The sequence below is a fragment of the Salvelinus fontinalis genome, chromosome 5, assembly GCF_029448725.1.
Source record: "Salvelinus fontinalis isolate EN_2023a chromosome 5, ASM2944872v1, whole genome shotgun sequence".
Classification (NCBI taxonomy): Eukaryota; Metazoa; Chordata; class Actinopteri; order Salmoniformes; family Salmonidae; genus Salvelinus; species Salvelinus fontinalis.
Window position 1 is genome coordinate 7,388,547 of NC_074669.1, and position 19,222 is coordinate 7,407,768.

Here is a 19,222-nt window from a genome sequence, read left to right on the forward strand (position 1 = left end):
CTTCTGGGAAGATTGCAATTGCGTACTCCTTGTGTCCTTTCTTCTCATCTCCTCAAAACCCATTGGATGAGAAAGCCAGAGGTACCGCCTCTCATATCTCCTTCTCCAATGGGTTTTGAGAAGGACGCGAGGAGTATATAATTGACCAGTGGTGGAAAAAGTACCCAATTCTCATACTTGAGTAAAAGTAAAGATTCCTTAATAGAACATTGTTCAAGTTAGTCACCCAATAAAATACTACTTAAGTAAAAGTGTAAAAGTATTTGGTTTTAAATATACTTAGGTATCAAAAGTAACAATAACTTCAAATTGCTTATTAAGCAAACCAGACGTTTTTTTGTGTGGTTATATATACCCTGGGGCACACTCCAACACTCAGACATCATTTACAAATTAAGCATTTGTGTTTAGTGAGTCCACCAGATCAGGCAGCAGGGATGACCAGAGATGTTCTCTTGATAAGTGTATGAATTGGACCATTTTCCTGTCCTGTTAAGTATTCAAAATGTAATGAGTACTTTTGGGAGTCAGGGAAAATGTATGGAGTAAAAAGTACATTATTTTCATTAGGAACATAGTGAAGTAAAAGTAAAAGTTCTCTGTGCTTTTTCAGATTAAGCTACTGGGGGTCTACTTTATCTCCTCTCAAGAGTTCTTGGCGAATGCCTACGTGCTAGCCGTGCTGCTGTTCTTTGCCCTCATCCTGCAGAGAACCTTCCTCCAGGCCTCGTATTATGTGGCTATCGAGACCGGCATCAACTTACGAGGGGCTATACAGGTACTGTAGGCTTATATACAGTAGGGACCACAGGGCAAAAATGTGGATCTCTACAGTGTGATCTCTGTAGACTTTCACATACATCACACATTGATCCCTAACGTTTATTCTTATTCTCTATTACTTAGCAACAGTGCTAGAAAAGCATCTGCAGCGTCAATACCACTATATTGTGCAGTGTGCCTGTCTATTGCAGCTAAGTATAGCTCATAAAGGGTAGGGTCACACATTGTTTCCTATGTTGTGGGTATTATACACGTGTAGCAGAGGGAAATAAGAATGAAAGTTGCCAAGCGACATCATATTTTAGATGAGTTATAGTAAGGCTATGTCCTCTGGTAACTATAAAAACACAGGTTCATTGATTGGTTTGATGCGTCTGGCTGTGTTCTCCTTCCAGACTAAGATCTACAATAAGATCATGCGGCTGTGCACCTCTAACATGTCCATGGGAGAACTGACCGTAGGACAGATTTGTAACCTGGTGGCCATAGATACCAACCAGCTCATGTGGTTCTTCTTCCTCTGTCCCAACCTGTGGGCCATGCCAGTCCAGGTGAGACCTATTCTCTTCTACTCTACTTTACTCTACACTACTCTACTCTACACTACTCTACTCTACACTACTCTACTCTACTTGATTAGGGTAGGTCCTGTACAGTTTTATTTGATTCTATTCTATCCGGGTCTATTCAGTTTGGTTCTAGTCTAGTCTAATCTACTGTATTAAAGGTAAAGCCAGGATTTTTCTACCCAGGTAAGAAAAGGGAAAGAAGCCTGGCAGGCAGAAAAGAAGCAGCACTTCAGGAGAAGCCCCCATGGAGTTGAAGTAGATTCATGGCATATTGTATATTACATCAGAACACTGTGACCTTCAAGTTTATGCTCCCTGCCCCATAGCATGTATACGTTTATGCTCCCTGCCCCATAGCATGTATAATTAATGTTAAGCAGTGATGATCTCTAATATCCCATCTCTATATCCGTACATGAAAATGGAAGGAAGCTGTTGGGGGTAAAAAAAAAAAACGTATTTAGAGATACAAGTATATCAGTTACTGGTTTGATGTTCCCAGACTATTAAATAAAAACAGGAGTTGATCTCACAAATGTCATCTTCCAATATATTGTTCCAGGCAGCCTTGGTATAGTTCCATCTCCCAGCCTGGAACTACTATCAGTGGTGCAGATACAGAACCTTTATGAAGATCTCCTGATGGATCAGGGGATGGATCAGGGGATGGATCAGGGGGACCCAGGGGCCTTTAAAATTGTTTTACTTTTCCTTAGTTTGTCTTCTTGTCGTGGGTGTCTTGTTGTTTGCCCAATGCACTCATCTGACTGTCAGTCAGTCCGTCAGTCTGTCTGGTAAGAGAAGTTTCTTTGTTAGTTCAAGCTGAGAGTTCCCTTATCTCTCTCTACCAGGGAGAACGCTGTGTCTCCCCACTCACATTTTCTTTCTTTCTTTCTCACATTCTCTCTCTCTCTTTTTCCTGGTAGAGTAAGATTCCATTCTGTTACCTTTCATTTGTGTTCTTTACAATGTGACAGTGCATTTAACAAGAGTAAAAATCCTAGGGCCAAACCACCGTAGAAAACAGACTTAGAGTAACAGTGTAACAGTGATTCTGACTGACACTATAGGCGCAAGGATTAGTTTTAGGGATTAAGTAGAGGAGTGAAGAAGACTGTCTGGGGGGGTTCATAATGCATGGAATTGAAAATGATAACAGCTAAATGAAATATGTTGGGCTACGCTAAGAATACTTTAGGAAGTTAAGTTTACCTATTTGTTCCTATCCAAATGAGGGGAGAATGAACGGGTGAATCCATGCCAGAAAACAACTTACTACTGGATGTGTTTTGTATGAATGGTTTTCTCAGCTCACACACGTGTGTGTCCATACCAACCCCTCTGACTTACAGCCTTGACATTATTTTGATTCTGGCCTCGTATTTCAAAGGCAGAGAGTAGTGTTGTGTCTTTGCTATCATTAAATTGAAGACTTATGGTTTTTATCCAAGATTCCTGTAATTAGGGATTATGCGATCACTTGAGTAATAACGTAACTAATTAACTATGATTCGAGGGCACCAGGGAAAGTTATTAGATTACAAGGTTATAATTTCCCAATATAACCTTTCAGATATTTTCATATCTGATCAATAGTCTTCTAATTAATGATTTATTTACTTTACCTCACGTTAGTCTCATTCCAAACGTCGTACATTGTTGATTATCTGCACGAACCCAGTCTTCACTATGAGTCATCCATACATCAATTGTCTTAAATCATTTATTTATTACTAACTAATTAATTCACAGAAATGCATAAACAAACAAACAAACTTAAAAAGGGTTACATGAAATGGGAGAAATATGCCCTAGTGGCTGAACCGGCATGGCGGCTCGTTAGACAAAAGGGAGAATGGGGGGTCGATTCAGAAGTCACTACAGAGTATACTCTTTATAACAATTGACATGCTAATCCTTACACATGAACGCTCACTCATTCGGGAACAATTGCAATCAATATATGTATATATATTTACGCTCGGTGTGTGCCGTCTTGATCGTTGGAGAGAAGTTAGTTTCTGTTGGAGTGAAGTTAGTTTCTGTTGGAGTTCCTTCTGTCTCGGTTATTGTGGATAGTTCAGTGACATTCGTTATAGAATGGATGTTTCGGCGGTTGTCTTTCTTCGCGTTCAATGATACCGAATTCCTAGCTGCAGACTAGTAGTCAATATCAAAACTTGTTCTTATTCGCCTAAGAGTTTAACCACGTGGTATGGTTAAAGATTCAGCAATGGTACTTAACCTTAGTTCTCCTCCCATGGGGAAAAACATGGTCTAATGGTAATTTCTCAGAGTTTACTTTTATTCAGATAGCAGGAAGGGGCTGTCCTTGGATGTCTGACCCAACTGGCTCAGGGGCGGGTCCTCGGGTTTAGTTCAAATCAAAAAGGGATTTGTATTTTTCTTAATTAAACAGTCCAAAATCATATTACACAATTATACAAGCAGTATCATACTCACTCATTCATTTTATACAACAAACAGATGTAAACCTCATATCTGAGGTTATTATATAAACAGCGGTATGGTAATGTAGTCCCACAGTCTCTCATGAGTTTCCCACATGGTGACCAATGTGCATGTTAATAGCTGGACTCTCCACCGATCTTTTATACTTTTGCAGGAACATGAAATATGTTCGTACCTCAAGTTCTGTGAGGTGGGAGAAAATTCCTTTGTCCTGATAGTTTACCCTCTCTCTTAATACTGTTCGGCCATGAGGAGATTCTCAGGAATTTACGACGTCTCTCTGTGATCACAGCATGGGTTGAAGGAGGAAAGGGAAAGGCAGGGAGAGGGGGATGGGGTTTGCAATACCCAAGCAGGTGACGTCATGACAGTAGTTAGTTGTAACTACAATTATTCAGCAGCATTACTACGCCTCTGATCCTCCTTCGCTATAAATCTCTCCTCTTTTTGTGCATAAGGCCAATTCCAAGGAGTTCAGATTTCAAGAGCGTCCATGTTCCAATATAATGTTCCAGGCAGCCTTGGTGACACATATTTTTGGTCCTCTATAATTGAATTTCCCTTTTCATTTGTTTCACTTGTTCTAGCAACCAGCATATGTTTGTGCCCAAGTCCTATTCCAAAGAGTTCCAAACCATTTTCTAGATTGTCCACATTAAGAGAACCAATCTAATAAAAAGCTCAAATTTGACACACACACAAAATAGTTAGAAAGGTGCTAAATAACAGAAAAGTAAACTTGTGAAAAAATAAAGAAGGTTGTACACTCCCACACTCCCAATGAGTTATTGGGTATCACCAACATTTTAGCACACAGGGCCTTCTTAAGGGTTTCATAATGAGATCTGCCAGAGTGGCAGTGGCCAAGGTTTTACAACCATACTGGATACCAATGACCTCGTCAAGAGGTTCAGGTGTTGGACTCATAGACACAGTGCTGCAGGTTGAAGTCTCACTCTGGCTACTTCCTAAATCTGCTCTGGTCTTCTAACATAGCATTACAATCGATTCTAATTCTAGCCAGATCCCTTTGATCTGTTTTGCCCTGCAGTCACTGTCAGTTCAAAAGCCTTTGTTAAGGCCTATAGTGCAAGTGATAGAAAACACCAAATATCAGTTAGCAATTGCTGATTTTATTTTTTAACAATAAATAACTGTATTGCTGTTTTGCTGTATATATATATATATATATATATATATATATATATATATATATATATATATATATATATATATATATACTGCAGCATACTGTGGATGCGGTGCATTGTGGAGAAATATTGTGGGACGAGAAAGAATCGCAAACTAGTTAACATATTTTAAGGCGTGTCTTGTAAGAGGATATATTTGTTGCACCTGTTAGTGAGAGTCCTGTACCAATGTAAGTGATATGTGGCAGTAGTTCCCTGACAAATCATTGTATGTATATATGAAACAGATCAGAGTGGTAGCAGGTCTTAAACCTTTTACTTGTGAACTATTTGTGACCGACTGCCTCGATTTGGTCTTATGTAGTACAATTTTAAGTGGTGTTTTTTAAATTGGATAAAAGTAGAGACTCAGAGCTAGAAAATGTTATATTATACACTGCAGTTGAGGAACAATGGGGAAGTAAATCTGCTTTGAAGGTTGATAAACTTGTAACCTCACTTTTAAGAAAATGGCCCTTGAATATTTTGTACACTTATTGGAGAGCTCTTCTTTGTCTACACCCATTCACCATCGTTCACACCCTCTTAAGCCTTAGCCCCACCCTTCTCTTTAAGTGAAGGCATTGTGGTAAAAACAAGCTATATCAAATCAAATCTAAATTGATTTGTCACATGCACATGATACAGAAAGTGTAAACAGTACAATGAAGTGGGTATCAAAAACAGAGTAGATAAAAATATTTTATAAATATTTTATCATTATTAGATGACGCTTACCCTACGCAACATCTAGCTAAAGGGATTGGTTACTATTGTCTAGACATGTACACATGTTCATGAAATACAATAGATGGCTGTAATCACCCCCAGACACATCTGGCTAATTTGATAGGTCATGTAATAATCTGCCCAAAGAGGAGTCTTTTGTTTATACATGTAGCTAGCTAGGTAAAGAATGAACCGGAGTAATCCCAACTCATACTACTACCAATACAAACATTCTCATAGCTGTAGTATGAATCTGCAGGTAGCTAAAGCTAACAAACTAGGTTAAATGTTAGCTAGCTAACATTAGGCTATAATGAGCAATGCAAATGGTTTTTGATTTGAATAATATTACCACTCAGATCATACATGCAATGTTAGCTAGTGAGCCAGAAAGCTAACGTTTGCTAGCTAACTAACAGTATGATTTAACTTGCAATAAAAACGACTTTGACTAAATTAGAAACTTATAATGTCTGAAAATGTAGCTAGACTCTTCCCGTATACATGGATGAACGCTTCACGGCAAACTGGAACCATTTAACTCTATTTTGTTTGTAGTATCGCGTTTGGCCAGCGTTGCGTCAAGTCACTCTGGTTCACACTGACCGCGGCATGTGCAGAAAGTAGCCCATCACTTTTCACAACTTATCTGTCAATAGCACTTGCTAAATTCAGGGAATCAATGTTGTTGAGAAATGTGCTAAACTTTTGTAGTTCGCGATGGTTAACGTTGTATCTTTCAAAAACGTAGAGGTAGAAAGAACTGTCAACACATTCTGAGCAGCTCACATTATAAACAGAAGCATGCTACATGGCAGACCCATCGAAACACATCTCCCGGCATGCTCATGTCCATTTTCTCTGTTTTTTCCTGTAATCATGGCCAGTTTGGAAACCTTTGTTTAGGCCTCTAGAAATACAAGTGAAATAAAACACCTAGTATTCATTAATATTCTGTAATATGCAAATTAATATAGCTAACCTGCTTGCTATAATCTCTTAGAATTATAGTAGAATACTGTAGAAATACTTATCTTACTGTTTAATGGTGTGTATTGTACTGTGTTTCATTGCTCTGGCAACAAGTTACCGTCAACATCTCAGTATTGTATTGGCACAATCCAGACATATATCATAAGCAATCTTATTGTAGTTCAAATTAATTTGAAGACCAATGTATCCTTAACTACAACATTTTCATTAATGGATAATAATACTGTATGCACAAACTCTAAATTGCTAGGGACAAGAGCACCCACTAAATTACCAAAATGTTATTGTAAATATGAAAATGTGCAAAGAACACGGGGTAATATGTCGCTGCATGGGTAAATCCGGTAATATACTGTAAAAAATGGAGCCAAGGCCAGGTGGAGGAACACAACACATTAATCATCCATCAAGATGTCGTTATATCCCAGTTAAATCATAATCTATTAGCATTACCATACAGATGCCAAGACAGGAAAGGAGCCAAGGCCAGGTGAATGAAACCAACATGACTAATCCATCATGTTCAATGCAGTTTCTGTGGTGAAGAATGCAATTAATACAGGCATACAGACTGGAAAGGTCTCATGATTCGCCATGTTTTTGTGAAGGACGAAGCATTGATTTTAAAAACCTCACACTCTCTCCTGAATGTTTGTGCAGGGACACAGTGTGTGTGTGGATGTGCAGGGTCTATCTTGTGATTAAAGTGCATTCTGAAAGGATTCAGACCCCTTGACTTTTTCCACAATTTGTTACATTACAGGCTTATTCTAAAATTGATTAAATTGTTTTTCTTCCTCATAAATCTACACACAATACCCCATAATGACAAAACAAAAACAGATTCAGACATTTTTGCAAATTTATAAAAAATAAATACAACTTAAATTTCAAATTTACATAAGTATTCAGACCCTTTACTCGGTACTTTGTTAAAGCACCTTGGGCAGCGATTACAGCCTCAATTTTTTGGGGGGTATGACTCTACAAGCTTGGCAGCTGAAGTAAAGATAAATATAAAATAAAACATTTAAATAAAGAAGAAAACAACAATAAAATAACAGTAGCGAGGCTATATACCGTACTGGAACAGAGTCAATGTGCGGGGGCACAGGTTAGTCGAGGTAATTGAGGTAATATGTACATGCATAGTCACTTTATCTCTAAAGTGACTATGCATGGATAATAAACTGAGAGTAGCAACAGTGTAAAAAGGGGGGGGGGGGGACAATGCAAATAGTCCGGGTAGCCATTTGATTAGCTGTTCAGGAGTCTTATGGCTTGGGGGTAGAAGCTGTTAAGAAGCCCTTTGGACCTAGATTCGGCGCTCCGGTACAGCTTGCTATGCGGTAGTAGAGAGAACAGTCTATGACTAGGGTGGCTTGAGACTTTGGCAATTTTAGGGCCTTCCTCTGACACCGCCTGGTATAGAGGTCCTGGATGGCAGGAAGCTTGGCCCCAGTAATGTACTGGGCCGTACGCACTTCCCTCTGTAGTGCCTTGCGGTCCGGAGGCCAAGCAGTTGCCATACCAGGCGGTGATGCAACCAGTCAGGATGCTCTCGATGGTGCAGCTGTAGAACTGGCATGGATCTGAGGACCCATGCCAAATATTTTCAGTCTCCCGATAGGGAATAGGCATTGTCGTGCCCTCTTCACGACTGTCTTGGTGTGTTTGATTGGGTTCAAGTCCGGGCTCTGGCTGGGCCACTCAGGACATTCAGACACTTGTCCCGAAGCCACTCCTGTGTTGTCTTGGCTGTGTGCTTAGGGTACTGTTGGAAGGTGAACCTTCGACCCTGTCTGAGGTCCTGAGTGCTCTGGAGCAGGTTTTCATCAAGGATCTATCTGTACTTTGCTCCATTCATCTTTCCATCGATTCCGACTAGTCTCCCAGTCCCTGCCGCTGAAAAACATCCCCACAGCATGGTGCTGCCACCATCATGCTTCACCATATGCAAGGACCTGACGCTGGAGATGGGAAGCAGGTACAGGGAGTCAAACATTTATTCAGGAACAGACATATAACACGACAGGAACAGCGTCAGCACACGGGTAAATTAGGATATATGACAAACAATCCCGAAGAAGGGAACAGAGCTAGGAAACAGACAGATATAGGGAAGTAAATTACACAAGAAATTGAGTCCATGTGAGTCGAATGAGCGCTGATGCGCATGACGAGGGAAAGGCAGGTGTGCATACTGAAGGTGGCTTGAGTGCGCAATGTTGGGGACGCTGGCACCCTCGAGCACCAGAGGGAGGAAAAGCGGGAGCAGACGTGACACCATAGGGATGGGGACAAGTTTTGTTCAGACGTGACGCTTGTCATCCATGCCAAAGAGTTCCATTTTGATTTCATCAGACCAGAGAATTTTGTTTTTCATGGTCTGAGAGTCTTTTAGGTGCCTTTTGGCAAACTCCAAGCAGGATGTCATGTGCCTTTTACTGAGGAGTGGATTCTGTCTAGCCACTCTACCATAAAGGCCTGATTGGTGGAGTGCTGCAGAGATGGTTGTCCTTCTGGAAGGTTCTCCCATCTCCACAGGAAAACGCTGGAGCTCTGTCAGTGTGACCATCGGGTTCTTGGTCACCTCCCTGACCAAGGCCCTTCTCCCCCGATTGCTCAGCTGGTGGTTCCAAACTTCTTCCATTTAAGAATGATGGAGGCCACTGTTTTTGGGGACCTTTAATGCGGGGGACCTTTAATGCGGCAGACATTTTTTGATACCATTCCCCAGATCTGTGCCTCGAGACAATCCTGTCTCGGTGCTCTATGGACAATTCCTTTGACCTCATGGCTTGGTTTTTGCTCTGACGTGCACTGTCAACTTTGGGACCTTAAATAGACAGGTGTGTGCCTTTCCAAATCATGTCTAATCAACTTAATTTACCACAGGGGGACTCCAATCAAGTTGTAGAAACATCCCAAGGCTGATCAATGGAAACAGGTTGCACCTGAGCTCAATTTCGAGTCTCATAGCAAAGGGTCTCAATACTTATGTAAATAACCTGTTTTCACTTTGTCATTGAGGGGTATTGTGTGTAGATTGATGAGGATTTTTTATTTATTTAATCCATTTTATAAAAAGGCTGTAGCATAACAAAATGTGGAAAAAGTCAAGGGGTCTGAATACTTTTCGAATGCACTGTACTTCTGTCTTTAAATCCAGATACAGATCTTTCTATACCAGACAGTTTCCTCCTCATTCATTCACATCTCCTCCCTCTCTGTCATTATTCAACACAGTAATCTCATCTCCTACCTCTCTGTCATTATTCAACACAGTAATCTCATCTCCTACCTCTCTGTCATTATTCAACACAGTAATCTCATCTCCTACCTCTTTGTCATTATTCAACACAGTAATCTCATCTCCTACCTCTCTGTCATTATTCAACACAGTAATCTCATCTCCTACCTCTCTGTCATTATTCAACACAGTAATCTCATCTCCTACCTCTCTGTCATTATTCAACACAGTAATCTAATCTCCTACCACTCTATCATTATTCAACACAGTAATCTCATCTCCTACCTCTCTGTCATTATTCAACACAGTAATCTCATCTCCTACCTATCTGTCATTATTCAACACAGTAATCTAATCTCCTACCACTCTGTCATTATTCAACACATTAATCTCATCTCCTACAGGGTGATGGTCATTTAGTTCAGTTACCTTTGCCATCTTGGGTACAGGATGGTGGCCATCTTGAAGCAGGTGGGGACAGCAGACTGGGATAGGGAGAGATTAAATATGTCCGTAAACACACCAGCCACCAGCTGGTCTGCACATGCTCTGAGGACGCGGCTAGGGATGCCATCTGGGCTGGCAGCCTTGCGAGGGTTAACACGTTTAAATGTCTTACTCACATCAGCCACGGAGAAGGAGAGCCCACAGTCCTTGGTAGTGGGCCGCGTCTGTGGCACTGTATTAACCTCAAAGCGTGCAAAGAAAGTGTTTAGTTTGTCTGGAAGCAAGACGTTGGTGTCCGTGACGTGGCTGGTTTTCTTTTTGTAGTTCGTGATTGTCTGTAGACCCTGCTACTACGTCTCGTGTCTGAGCCGTTGAATTGCGGCTCCACTTTGTCTCTATACTGACATTTTGCTTGTTTGATTGCCTTGCGGAGGGAATAACTACACTGTTTGTATTCGGCCATAATCCTAGTCACCTTTCTATGGTTAAATGTGGTGGTTTGCGCTTTCAGTTTTGTGCGAATGCTGCCATCTATCCACGGTTTATGGTTAGGGTAGGTTTTAATAGTCACAGTGGGTATAACATCTCCTGTGCACTTCCTTATAAACTCCCTCACCAAATCAGTGTATACGTCAATATTATAATCTGAGGCTACCCGGAACATGTCCCAGTCCGCGTGATCAAAACAATCTTGAAGCGTGGATTCCGATTGGTCAGACCAGCGTTGAATAGTTCTTAACACGGCTACATCCTGTTTGAGTTTCTGCCTATAGGAAGGGAGGAGGAAAATGGAGTCGTGGTCAGATTTGCCAAAAGGAGGGCGGGGGAGGGCCTTGTATTCATCGTGGAAGTTAGTAATCTCATCTCCTACCACTCTCTGTCATTATTCAACACGGTAGTCTCATCTACTACCTCTCTGTCATTATTCAACACGGTAGTCTCATCTACTACCTCTCTGTCATTATTCAACACGGTAGTCTCATCTCCTACCACTCTGTCATTATTCAACACGGTAGTCTCATCTACTACCTCTCTGTCATTATTCAACACGGTAGTCTCATCTACTACCCCTCTGTCATTATTCAACACGGTAGTCTCATGTACTACCTCTCTGTCATTATTCAACACGGTAGTCTCATGTACTACCTCTCTGTCATTATTCAACACGGTAGTCTCATCTACTACCACTCTGTCATCATTCAACACCGTAGTCTCATCTACTACCTCTCTGTCATTATTCAACACGGTAGTCTCATCTACTACCTCTCTGTCATTATTCAACACCGTAGTCTCATCTACTACCTCTCTGTCATTATTCAACACCGTAGTCTCATCTACTACCACTCTGTCATCATTCAACACGGTAGTCTCATCTACTACCGCTCTGTCATTATTCAACACCGTAGTCTCATCTACTACCACTCTGTCATTATTCAACACCGTAGTCTCATCTCCTACCTCTCTGTCATTATTCAACACCGTAGTCTCATCTACTACCACTCTGTCATTATTCAACACCGTAGTCTCATCTACTACCTCTCTGTCATTATTCAACACCGTAGTCTCATCTACTACCACTCTGTCATCATTCAACACGGTAGTCTCATCTACTACCGCTCTGTCATTATTCAACACCGTAGTCTCATCTACTACCACTCTGTCATTATTCAACACCGTAGTCTCATCTCCTACCTCTCTGTCATTATTCAACACCGTAGTCTCATCTACTACCACTCTGTCATTATTCAACACCGTAGTCTCATCTACTACCTCTCTGTCATTATTCAACACCGTAGTCTCATCTACTACCACTCTGTCATTATTCAACACGGGAGTCTCATCTACTACCTCTCTGTCATTATTCAACACAGTAATCTCATCTCCTACCTATCTGTCATTATTCAACACAGTTATCTCATCTCCTACCACTCTCTGGTTAATGGCATATTGTGTGTGTGTGTGTGTGTGTGTGTGTGTGTGTGTGTGTGTGTGTGTGTGTGTGTGTGTGTGTGTGTGTGTGTGTGTGTGTGTGTGTGTGTGTGTGTGTGTGTGTGTGTGTGTGTGTGTGTGTGTGTGTGTGTGTGTGTGTGTGTGTGTGTGTGTGTGTGTGTGTGTGAGAGAGAGAGAGAGTGTCATGTTCCATTAAACTAAATGTTCAATCAGACATACAATCAAATATTTTCCCTGATCTCAACATTTCCCAAGGTTTAAAAACCCTGAACTAGTTTGTGTATTGTCCAGATCATTGTGGGGGTGATTCTACTCTACTACCTCCTGGGGATCAGTGCCTTGATCGGGGCCACAGTCATCGCTGTCCTGGCCCCTGTCCAGTACTTTGTGGCCACCAAGCTGTCCCAAGCACAGCAGAGCACTCTGGTAAGTAATATGCCATTTAGCAGACTTTTTTTTTATCCAAAGTGATTTACAGCTAGGCATGCATACATTTTACTTAAAGGTGGTCCCAGGAATCAAACCCTTTGTCTTGGCCTTGGAAGGACCATGCTCTACCAACTGTGCTACAGTAGCACCCGTCATTAAGCAATTAGCGGTTTGATAAACAGCGTTCTGTGTGGACTGTAACATAGCACTGTTCCAAGGAGACCAACCATCTAACAACCTGTGTGTAGACTGTTCCATATCTTCCTTGTGGAAGAGATTAGAATAGATGTCATACAGCTGTATTATGTTATGTGATCCTTTGACAGCACGCACACACACACATCTTCAGCTAAAACTCATGGATAACCTTTGGCTTCTTACTGATCATTTTTTTTAAAGTCGATTGTTATGAACAATTATTATTTTTCAACCATAATCATTAATCAGAAAATATGTCTTTGAGCTTTGTTTGCCTCTCTCTCCAATATCCCACTGCTCATTCCCATAATGCCATGCTGTCAAATGGTAACACTTTGCCTGACACTCAGTGTTGTAACACGTTATGAAATGTTCATAACCATGTCATAATATGTAATAACAGCAGACATAACTTGTCATAACCATGTCATATGTCACAACAGCTGACATAACTTGTCATAATATGGTCTTAACGCTATCATGATGACCCAAATATCCACACCTGTTGTGGCATATATTGCGTTATTTTATGGCTGGTTATGACACATACAAAAGAGTGTCAAAACCCACATTTATTCAAATGTGTTTGAAAGTTTGTTTCTTAAATCTTTGTTGTTGTTGTTGTTGTAATGAATTATTTACAGTCATGTTTCTTTCATAATATTTACATTTACATTTACATTTAAGTCATTTAGCAGACGCTCTTATCCAGAGGGACTTACAAATTGGTGCATTCACCTTATGACATCCAGTGGAACAGCCACTTTACAATAGTGCATCTAAATCTTTTAAGGGGGGGGGGGGGGGGGGGGGCAGAAGGATTGCTTTATCCTATCCTAGGTATTCCTTGAAGAGGTGGGGTTTCAGGTGTCTCCGGAAGGTGGTGATTGACTCCGCTGTCCTGGCGTCGTGAGGGAGTTTGTTCCACCATTGGGGTGCCAGAGCAGCGAACAGTTTTGACTGGGCTGAGCGGGAACTGTACTTCCTCAGTGGTAGGGAGGCGAGCAGGCCAGAGGTGGATGAACGCAGTGCCCTTGTTTGGGTGTAGGGCCTGATCAGAGCCTGAAGGTACTGAGGTGCCGTTCCCCTCACAGCTCCGTAGGCAAGCACCATGGTCTTGTAGCGGATGCGAGCTTCAACTGGAAGCCAGTGGAGAGAGCGGAGGAGCGGGGTGACGTGAGAGAACTTGGGAAGGTTGAACTATTTGAAATAACTTGTAGAAAATACACTTTATGACACTGTCAAGAAGCATTATGACATCATAATCATATAAGCCAGATAGGCCTGTCATGTACATGCCCCTGTGTCAGCCATCAGTCAGAAAGAGGGTGTCTTATCCTTCTAACTTGAACCCTGAGTGGTCATCCTCCCCAACTTGAACCCTGAGTGGTCATCCTCCCCAAATGGAACCCTGAGTGGTCATCCTCCCCAACTTGAACCCTGAGTGGTCATCCTCCCCAACTTGAACCCTGAGTGGTCATCCTCCCCAACTTGAACCCTGAGTGGTCATCCTCCCCAACTTGAACCCTGAGTGGTCATCCTCCCCAACTTGAACCCTGAGTGGTCATCCTCCCCAACTTGAACCCTGAGTGGTCATCCTCCCCAACTTGAACCCTGAGTGGTCATCCTCCCCAACTTGAACCCTGAGTGGTCATCCTCCCCAACTTGAACCCTGAGTGGTCATCCTCCCCAACTTGAACCCTGAGTGGTCATCCTCCCCAACTTGAACCCTGAGTGGTCATCCAAAAAGGAACAGGGAAAAACAAAAACCTGAATCTTCCTCAAATGTCAGAAAAAACGAATACAAAACAAAACCAAAAAGTAATCTTCATTCAATTACAAATCATTCAGGACTGCCGAAGCAGTTCCGGTCCAAAGCAGTTCCGAAGCAGTCTGGAGTACTCCATGTATGTATTATCCTATAGGAAAATGTTATGGTATAGGAGCAGTTCATGTTTGTGTGTATTCTGTTGAAGGAGTACTCCAGTCATTCAGATGTTTGTGTGTATCATCCTATAGGAGTACTCCAGTGAGCGGTTGAAGAAGACCAATGAGCTGCTGCGGGGCATCAAGCTGCTGAAGCTGTACGCCTGGGAACACATCTTCTGTCACAGTGTGGAGGAGACCAGGGGCAAGGAGCTCACCAGTCTGCAGGCCTTTGCCCTATACACGTCCATATCTAGTAGGTTACCTTACCTCAAATACACAGACCTCTACACCATCCATATCTAGTAGGTTACCTTCCCTCAAATACACAGACCTCTACACCATCCATATCTAGTAGGTTACCTTACCTCAAATACACAGACCTCTACACCATCCATATCTAGTAGGTTACCTTACCTCAAATACACAGACCTCTACACCATCCATATCTAGTAGGTTACCTTACCTCAAATACACAGACCTCTACACCATCCATATCTAGTAGGTTACCTTACCTCAAATACACAGACCTCTACACCATCCATATCTAGTAGGTTACCTTACCTCAAATACACAGAGCTCTACACCATCCATATCTAGTAGGTTACCTTCCCTCAAATACACAGACCTCTACACCATCCATATCTAGTAGGTTACCTTCCCTCAAATACACAGACCTCTACACCATCCATATCTAGTAGGTTACCTTACCTCAAATACACAGACCTCTACACCATCCATATCTAGTAGGTTACCTTACCTCAAATACACAGACCTCTACACCATCCATATCTAGTAGGTTACCTTCCCTCAAATACACAGAGCTCTACACCATCCATATCTAGTAGGTTACCTTACCTCAAATACACAGACCTCTACACCATCCATATCTAGTAGGTTACCTTCCCTCAAATACACAGAGCTCTACACCATCCATATCTAGTAGGTTACCTTACCTCAAATACACAGACCTCTACACCATCCATTTCTAGTAGGTTATGTTACCTCAAATACACAGAACTCTACACCATCCATATCTAGTAGGTTATGTTACCTACCTCTACAGGTCCATATCTAGTAGGTTATGTTACCTACCTCTACAGGTCCATATCTAGTAGGTTATGTTACCTACCTCTACACCATCCATATCTAGTAGGTTATGTTACCTACCTCTACAGGTCCATATCTAGTAGGTTATGTTCATAAAATGTTAGCTACCTCTCAACTCTGTGTCAGTCCTACTAGAACTCATAAAATGTATGAACTGTAGTAGTAGTTTCATGTAATGAACTCTGTTTAATTTTAGCCTTCTAAGTCATCTTGTCAGTTCCTCCAGGATTTTGCAATTAGATTTGTTTTTGCAATATCAACTATTTCCTGTATTTTTTTTCATTTTACCTGTATTTTACTAGGCAAGTCAGTTAAGAACAAATTCTTATTTTCAATGACGGCCTAGGAACAGTGAGTTAACTGCCTTGTTCAGGGGCAGAACGACAGATTTGTACTTTGTCAGCTCGGGGATTCGATGCAACCTTTCAGTTACTAGTCCAACGCTCTAACCACTAGGCTACCTGCTGCCCCAATTATTGTCCAATGGCTTGCAAATTTAACCAATCACCACATAAAACAGTCATATCACAGCAATATTAATGCATTAAACTGTCTGACCACCGCAGTACAAAAGGAGGGCTCACAACTTGAACCAATCTCCACCCTTTTACTGGATGAAATGGTTCAATGTGTGTGTGCCTCTCTCAGTGCAGATGCTCTAGCTTAGTCCTAGACAAGAACCACTGTAAGCCATTCAGTTGAGCTGAGTTCCTGGAGAAAGACACTCTGTAGAGAGAGAGACTGAGAGAGGGGAGACTGGAACAAACTGTCTGTACAGTATCTGAACCATACTGTCACATATCTAATGTTGCCTATGTGTCTCCTCGTTCTCAGTATTCATGAACGCAGCCATCCCTATCGCAGCTGTACTGACCGTGAGTATTCATTTCAGTCATAAATGCCTATTCATATCTCATAGGTGCCCTTCATAATACTGTCTACAGCCTAGCCCATATATCTGTCCTCCCTCACATTATAATATACTACTGTCTACAGCCTAGCCCAAATATCTGTCCTCCCTCACATTATAATATACTACTGTCTACAGCCTAGCCCATATATCTGTCCTCCCTCACATTATAATATACTACTGTCTACAGCCTAGCCCATATGTCTGTCCTCCCTCACATTATAATATACTACTGTCTACAGCCTAGCCCATACTACTGTCTACAGCCTAGCCCAAATATCTGTCCTCCCTCACATTATAATATACTACTGTCTACAGCCTAGCCCATACTACTGTCTACAGCCTAGCCCAAATATCTGTCCTCCCTCACATTATAATATACTACTGTCTACAGCCTAGCCCAAATATCTGTCCTCCCTCACATTATAATATACTACTGTCTACAGCCTAGCCCAAATATCTGTCCTCCCTCACATTATAATATACTACTGTCTACAGCCTAGCCCATATATCTGTCCTCCCTCACTTTATAATATACTACTGTCTACAGCCTAGCCCATATATCTGTCCTCCCTCACTTTATAATATACTACTGTCTACAGCCTAGCCCATATATCTGTCCTCCCTCACATTATAATATACTACTGTCTACAGCCTAGCCCATATATCTGTCCTCCCTCACATTATAATATACTACTGTCTACAGCCTAGCCCATATATCTGTCCTCCCTCACATTATAATATACTACTGTCTACAGCCTAGCCCATATTGTCACGTTCCTGACCTATTTCTGTTAGTTTATGTGTGTTAGTTGGTCAGGACGTGAGGTTGGGTGGGCATTCTATGTTTTCTGTTTCTGTGTTGGTTTTTGGGTTGCCTGGTATGGCTCTTAATTAGAGGCAGGTGTTTGGCGTTCCTCTAATTAAGAGTCATATTTAGGTAGGCGTTGTCACAGTGTTCGTTGTGGGTGATTGTCTTCAGTGTCTGTGTTTGTACACCACGCGGGACTGTTTACGGTTTGTTCGGTTTGTGTAGCCTATGTTCCTATTCGTGCGTTTTTCTACGTAGTCTAGGTCTGTCTACACCGTTTGTTGTTTTTGTTAGTTTAATCAAGTTCGTGTTTTCGTTAAATAAATATGTCTTTTCACTACGCTGCGTCTTGGTTCCCTCAATACTCCTCCTCTTCCGAAGATGAAGAGGAGGAGGAATGCCGTTACAGAATCACCCACCAAGAATCCAGAACCAAGCAGCGTAATTTGGAGCAACGGGGAAGTATACAGGACTTGTGGAGTTGGGAGCAAATATTTAACGGAGAAGGACCATGGGCTAAAGTGAATCACCGTCCATGGGAACAGCTGGAGGCAGCTCGGAGAGTGGAGGAAAAGAGAGAGAGGAACCGGAGTTATGAGGGAACGCGTCTTGCACGGAAGCCCAAAAAGCCCGTGAGTAACACCCAAAAATTTCTTGGGAGGGGGGCTAAGAGGTAGTGGGCCAAGGGCAGGTAGGAGACCTGCCCACTTCCCAGGCTTACCGTGGAGAGCGGGAGTACGGGTTGGCGCCGGTAGGGCTAGATTGGGTATTGAGCCAGGTGTCATGAGGCCGGCTCAATGCGTCTGGTCTCCAGTGCGTCTCCTCGGGCCGGCATACATGGCACCTGCCTTACGCATGGTTTCCCTGGTTCGCCTACATAGGCCGGTGCGGGTTATTCCACCTCCCAGCACTGGTCGGGCAACCGGGAGCATTCAACCAGGTAAGGTTGGGCAGGCTCAATGCTCAAGAGAGCCAGTACGCCTGCACGGTCCGGTATTTCCGGCGCCACCTCCCCGCCCCAGCCTAGTACCTACAGTGCCTACACTACGCACTAGGCTACCGGTGCGTCTCCTGAGCCCAGTTCCTCCTCCAAGCACTCTCCCTGTAGTGCGTGTATCCAGTTCGGTGCCTCCAGTTCCGGCACCACGCACTAAGCCTCCTGTGCGTCTCCAGAGCCCTGTACACACTGTTTCTTCTCCCCCTACTAATCCTGATGTGCTTGCCCTCAGCCCGGTGTCACCAGTGCCGGTACCACGCACCAGGTATAGAGTGGGCTTTGAGAGTCCAGTGTGCCCTGTCCCTGCTCCCCGCACTAGTATGAAGGTGCGTGTCCTTAGCCCGGTGCCTCCAGTTCCGGCACCACGCACCAGGTCTACAGTGCGCCTTATCCGGCCAGAGCCATCCGTCTCACCAGCGCCATCTGAGCCATCCGTCTCACCAGCGCCATCTGAG

At 42.6% G+C, this 19,222-nt stretch overlaps 1 protein-coding gene across 3 annotated transcripts in view; it reads left to right on the forward strand.

The window, feature by feature from the left end:
• The window catches only part of LOC129855013 (ATP-binding cassette sub-family C member 8-like), a 156,257-nt gene that overhangs the window by 64,721 nt on the left and 72,314 nt on the right, over positions 1–19,222 (forward strand). For all 3 annotated transcript variants that reach the window (XM_055922243.1, XM_055922244.1, XM_055922245.1), the window contains 5 exons: positions 614–778; positions 1,179–1,334; positions 12,678–12,812; positions 15,033–15,195; positions 16,884–16,924. In XM_055922243.1, the coding sequence (XP_055778218.1) occupies positions 614–778; positions 1,179–1,334; positions 12,678–12,812; positions 15,033–15,195; positions 16,884–16,924 (660 nt within the window). The remainder of the gene's footprint in view (positions 1–613; positions 779–1,178; positions 1,335–12,677; positions 12,813–15,032; positions 15,196–16,883; positions 16,925–19,222) is intronic.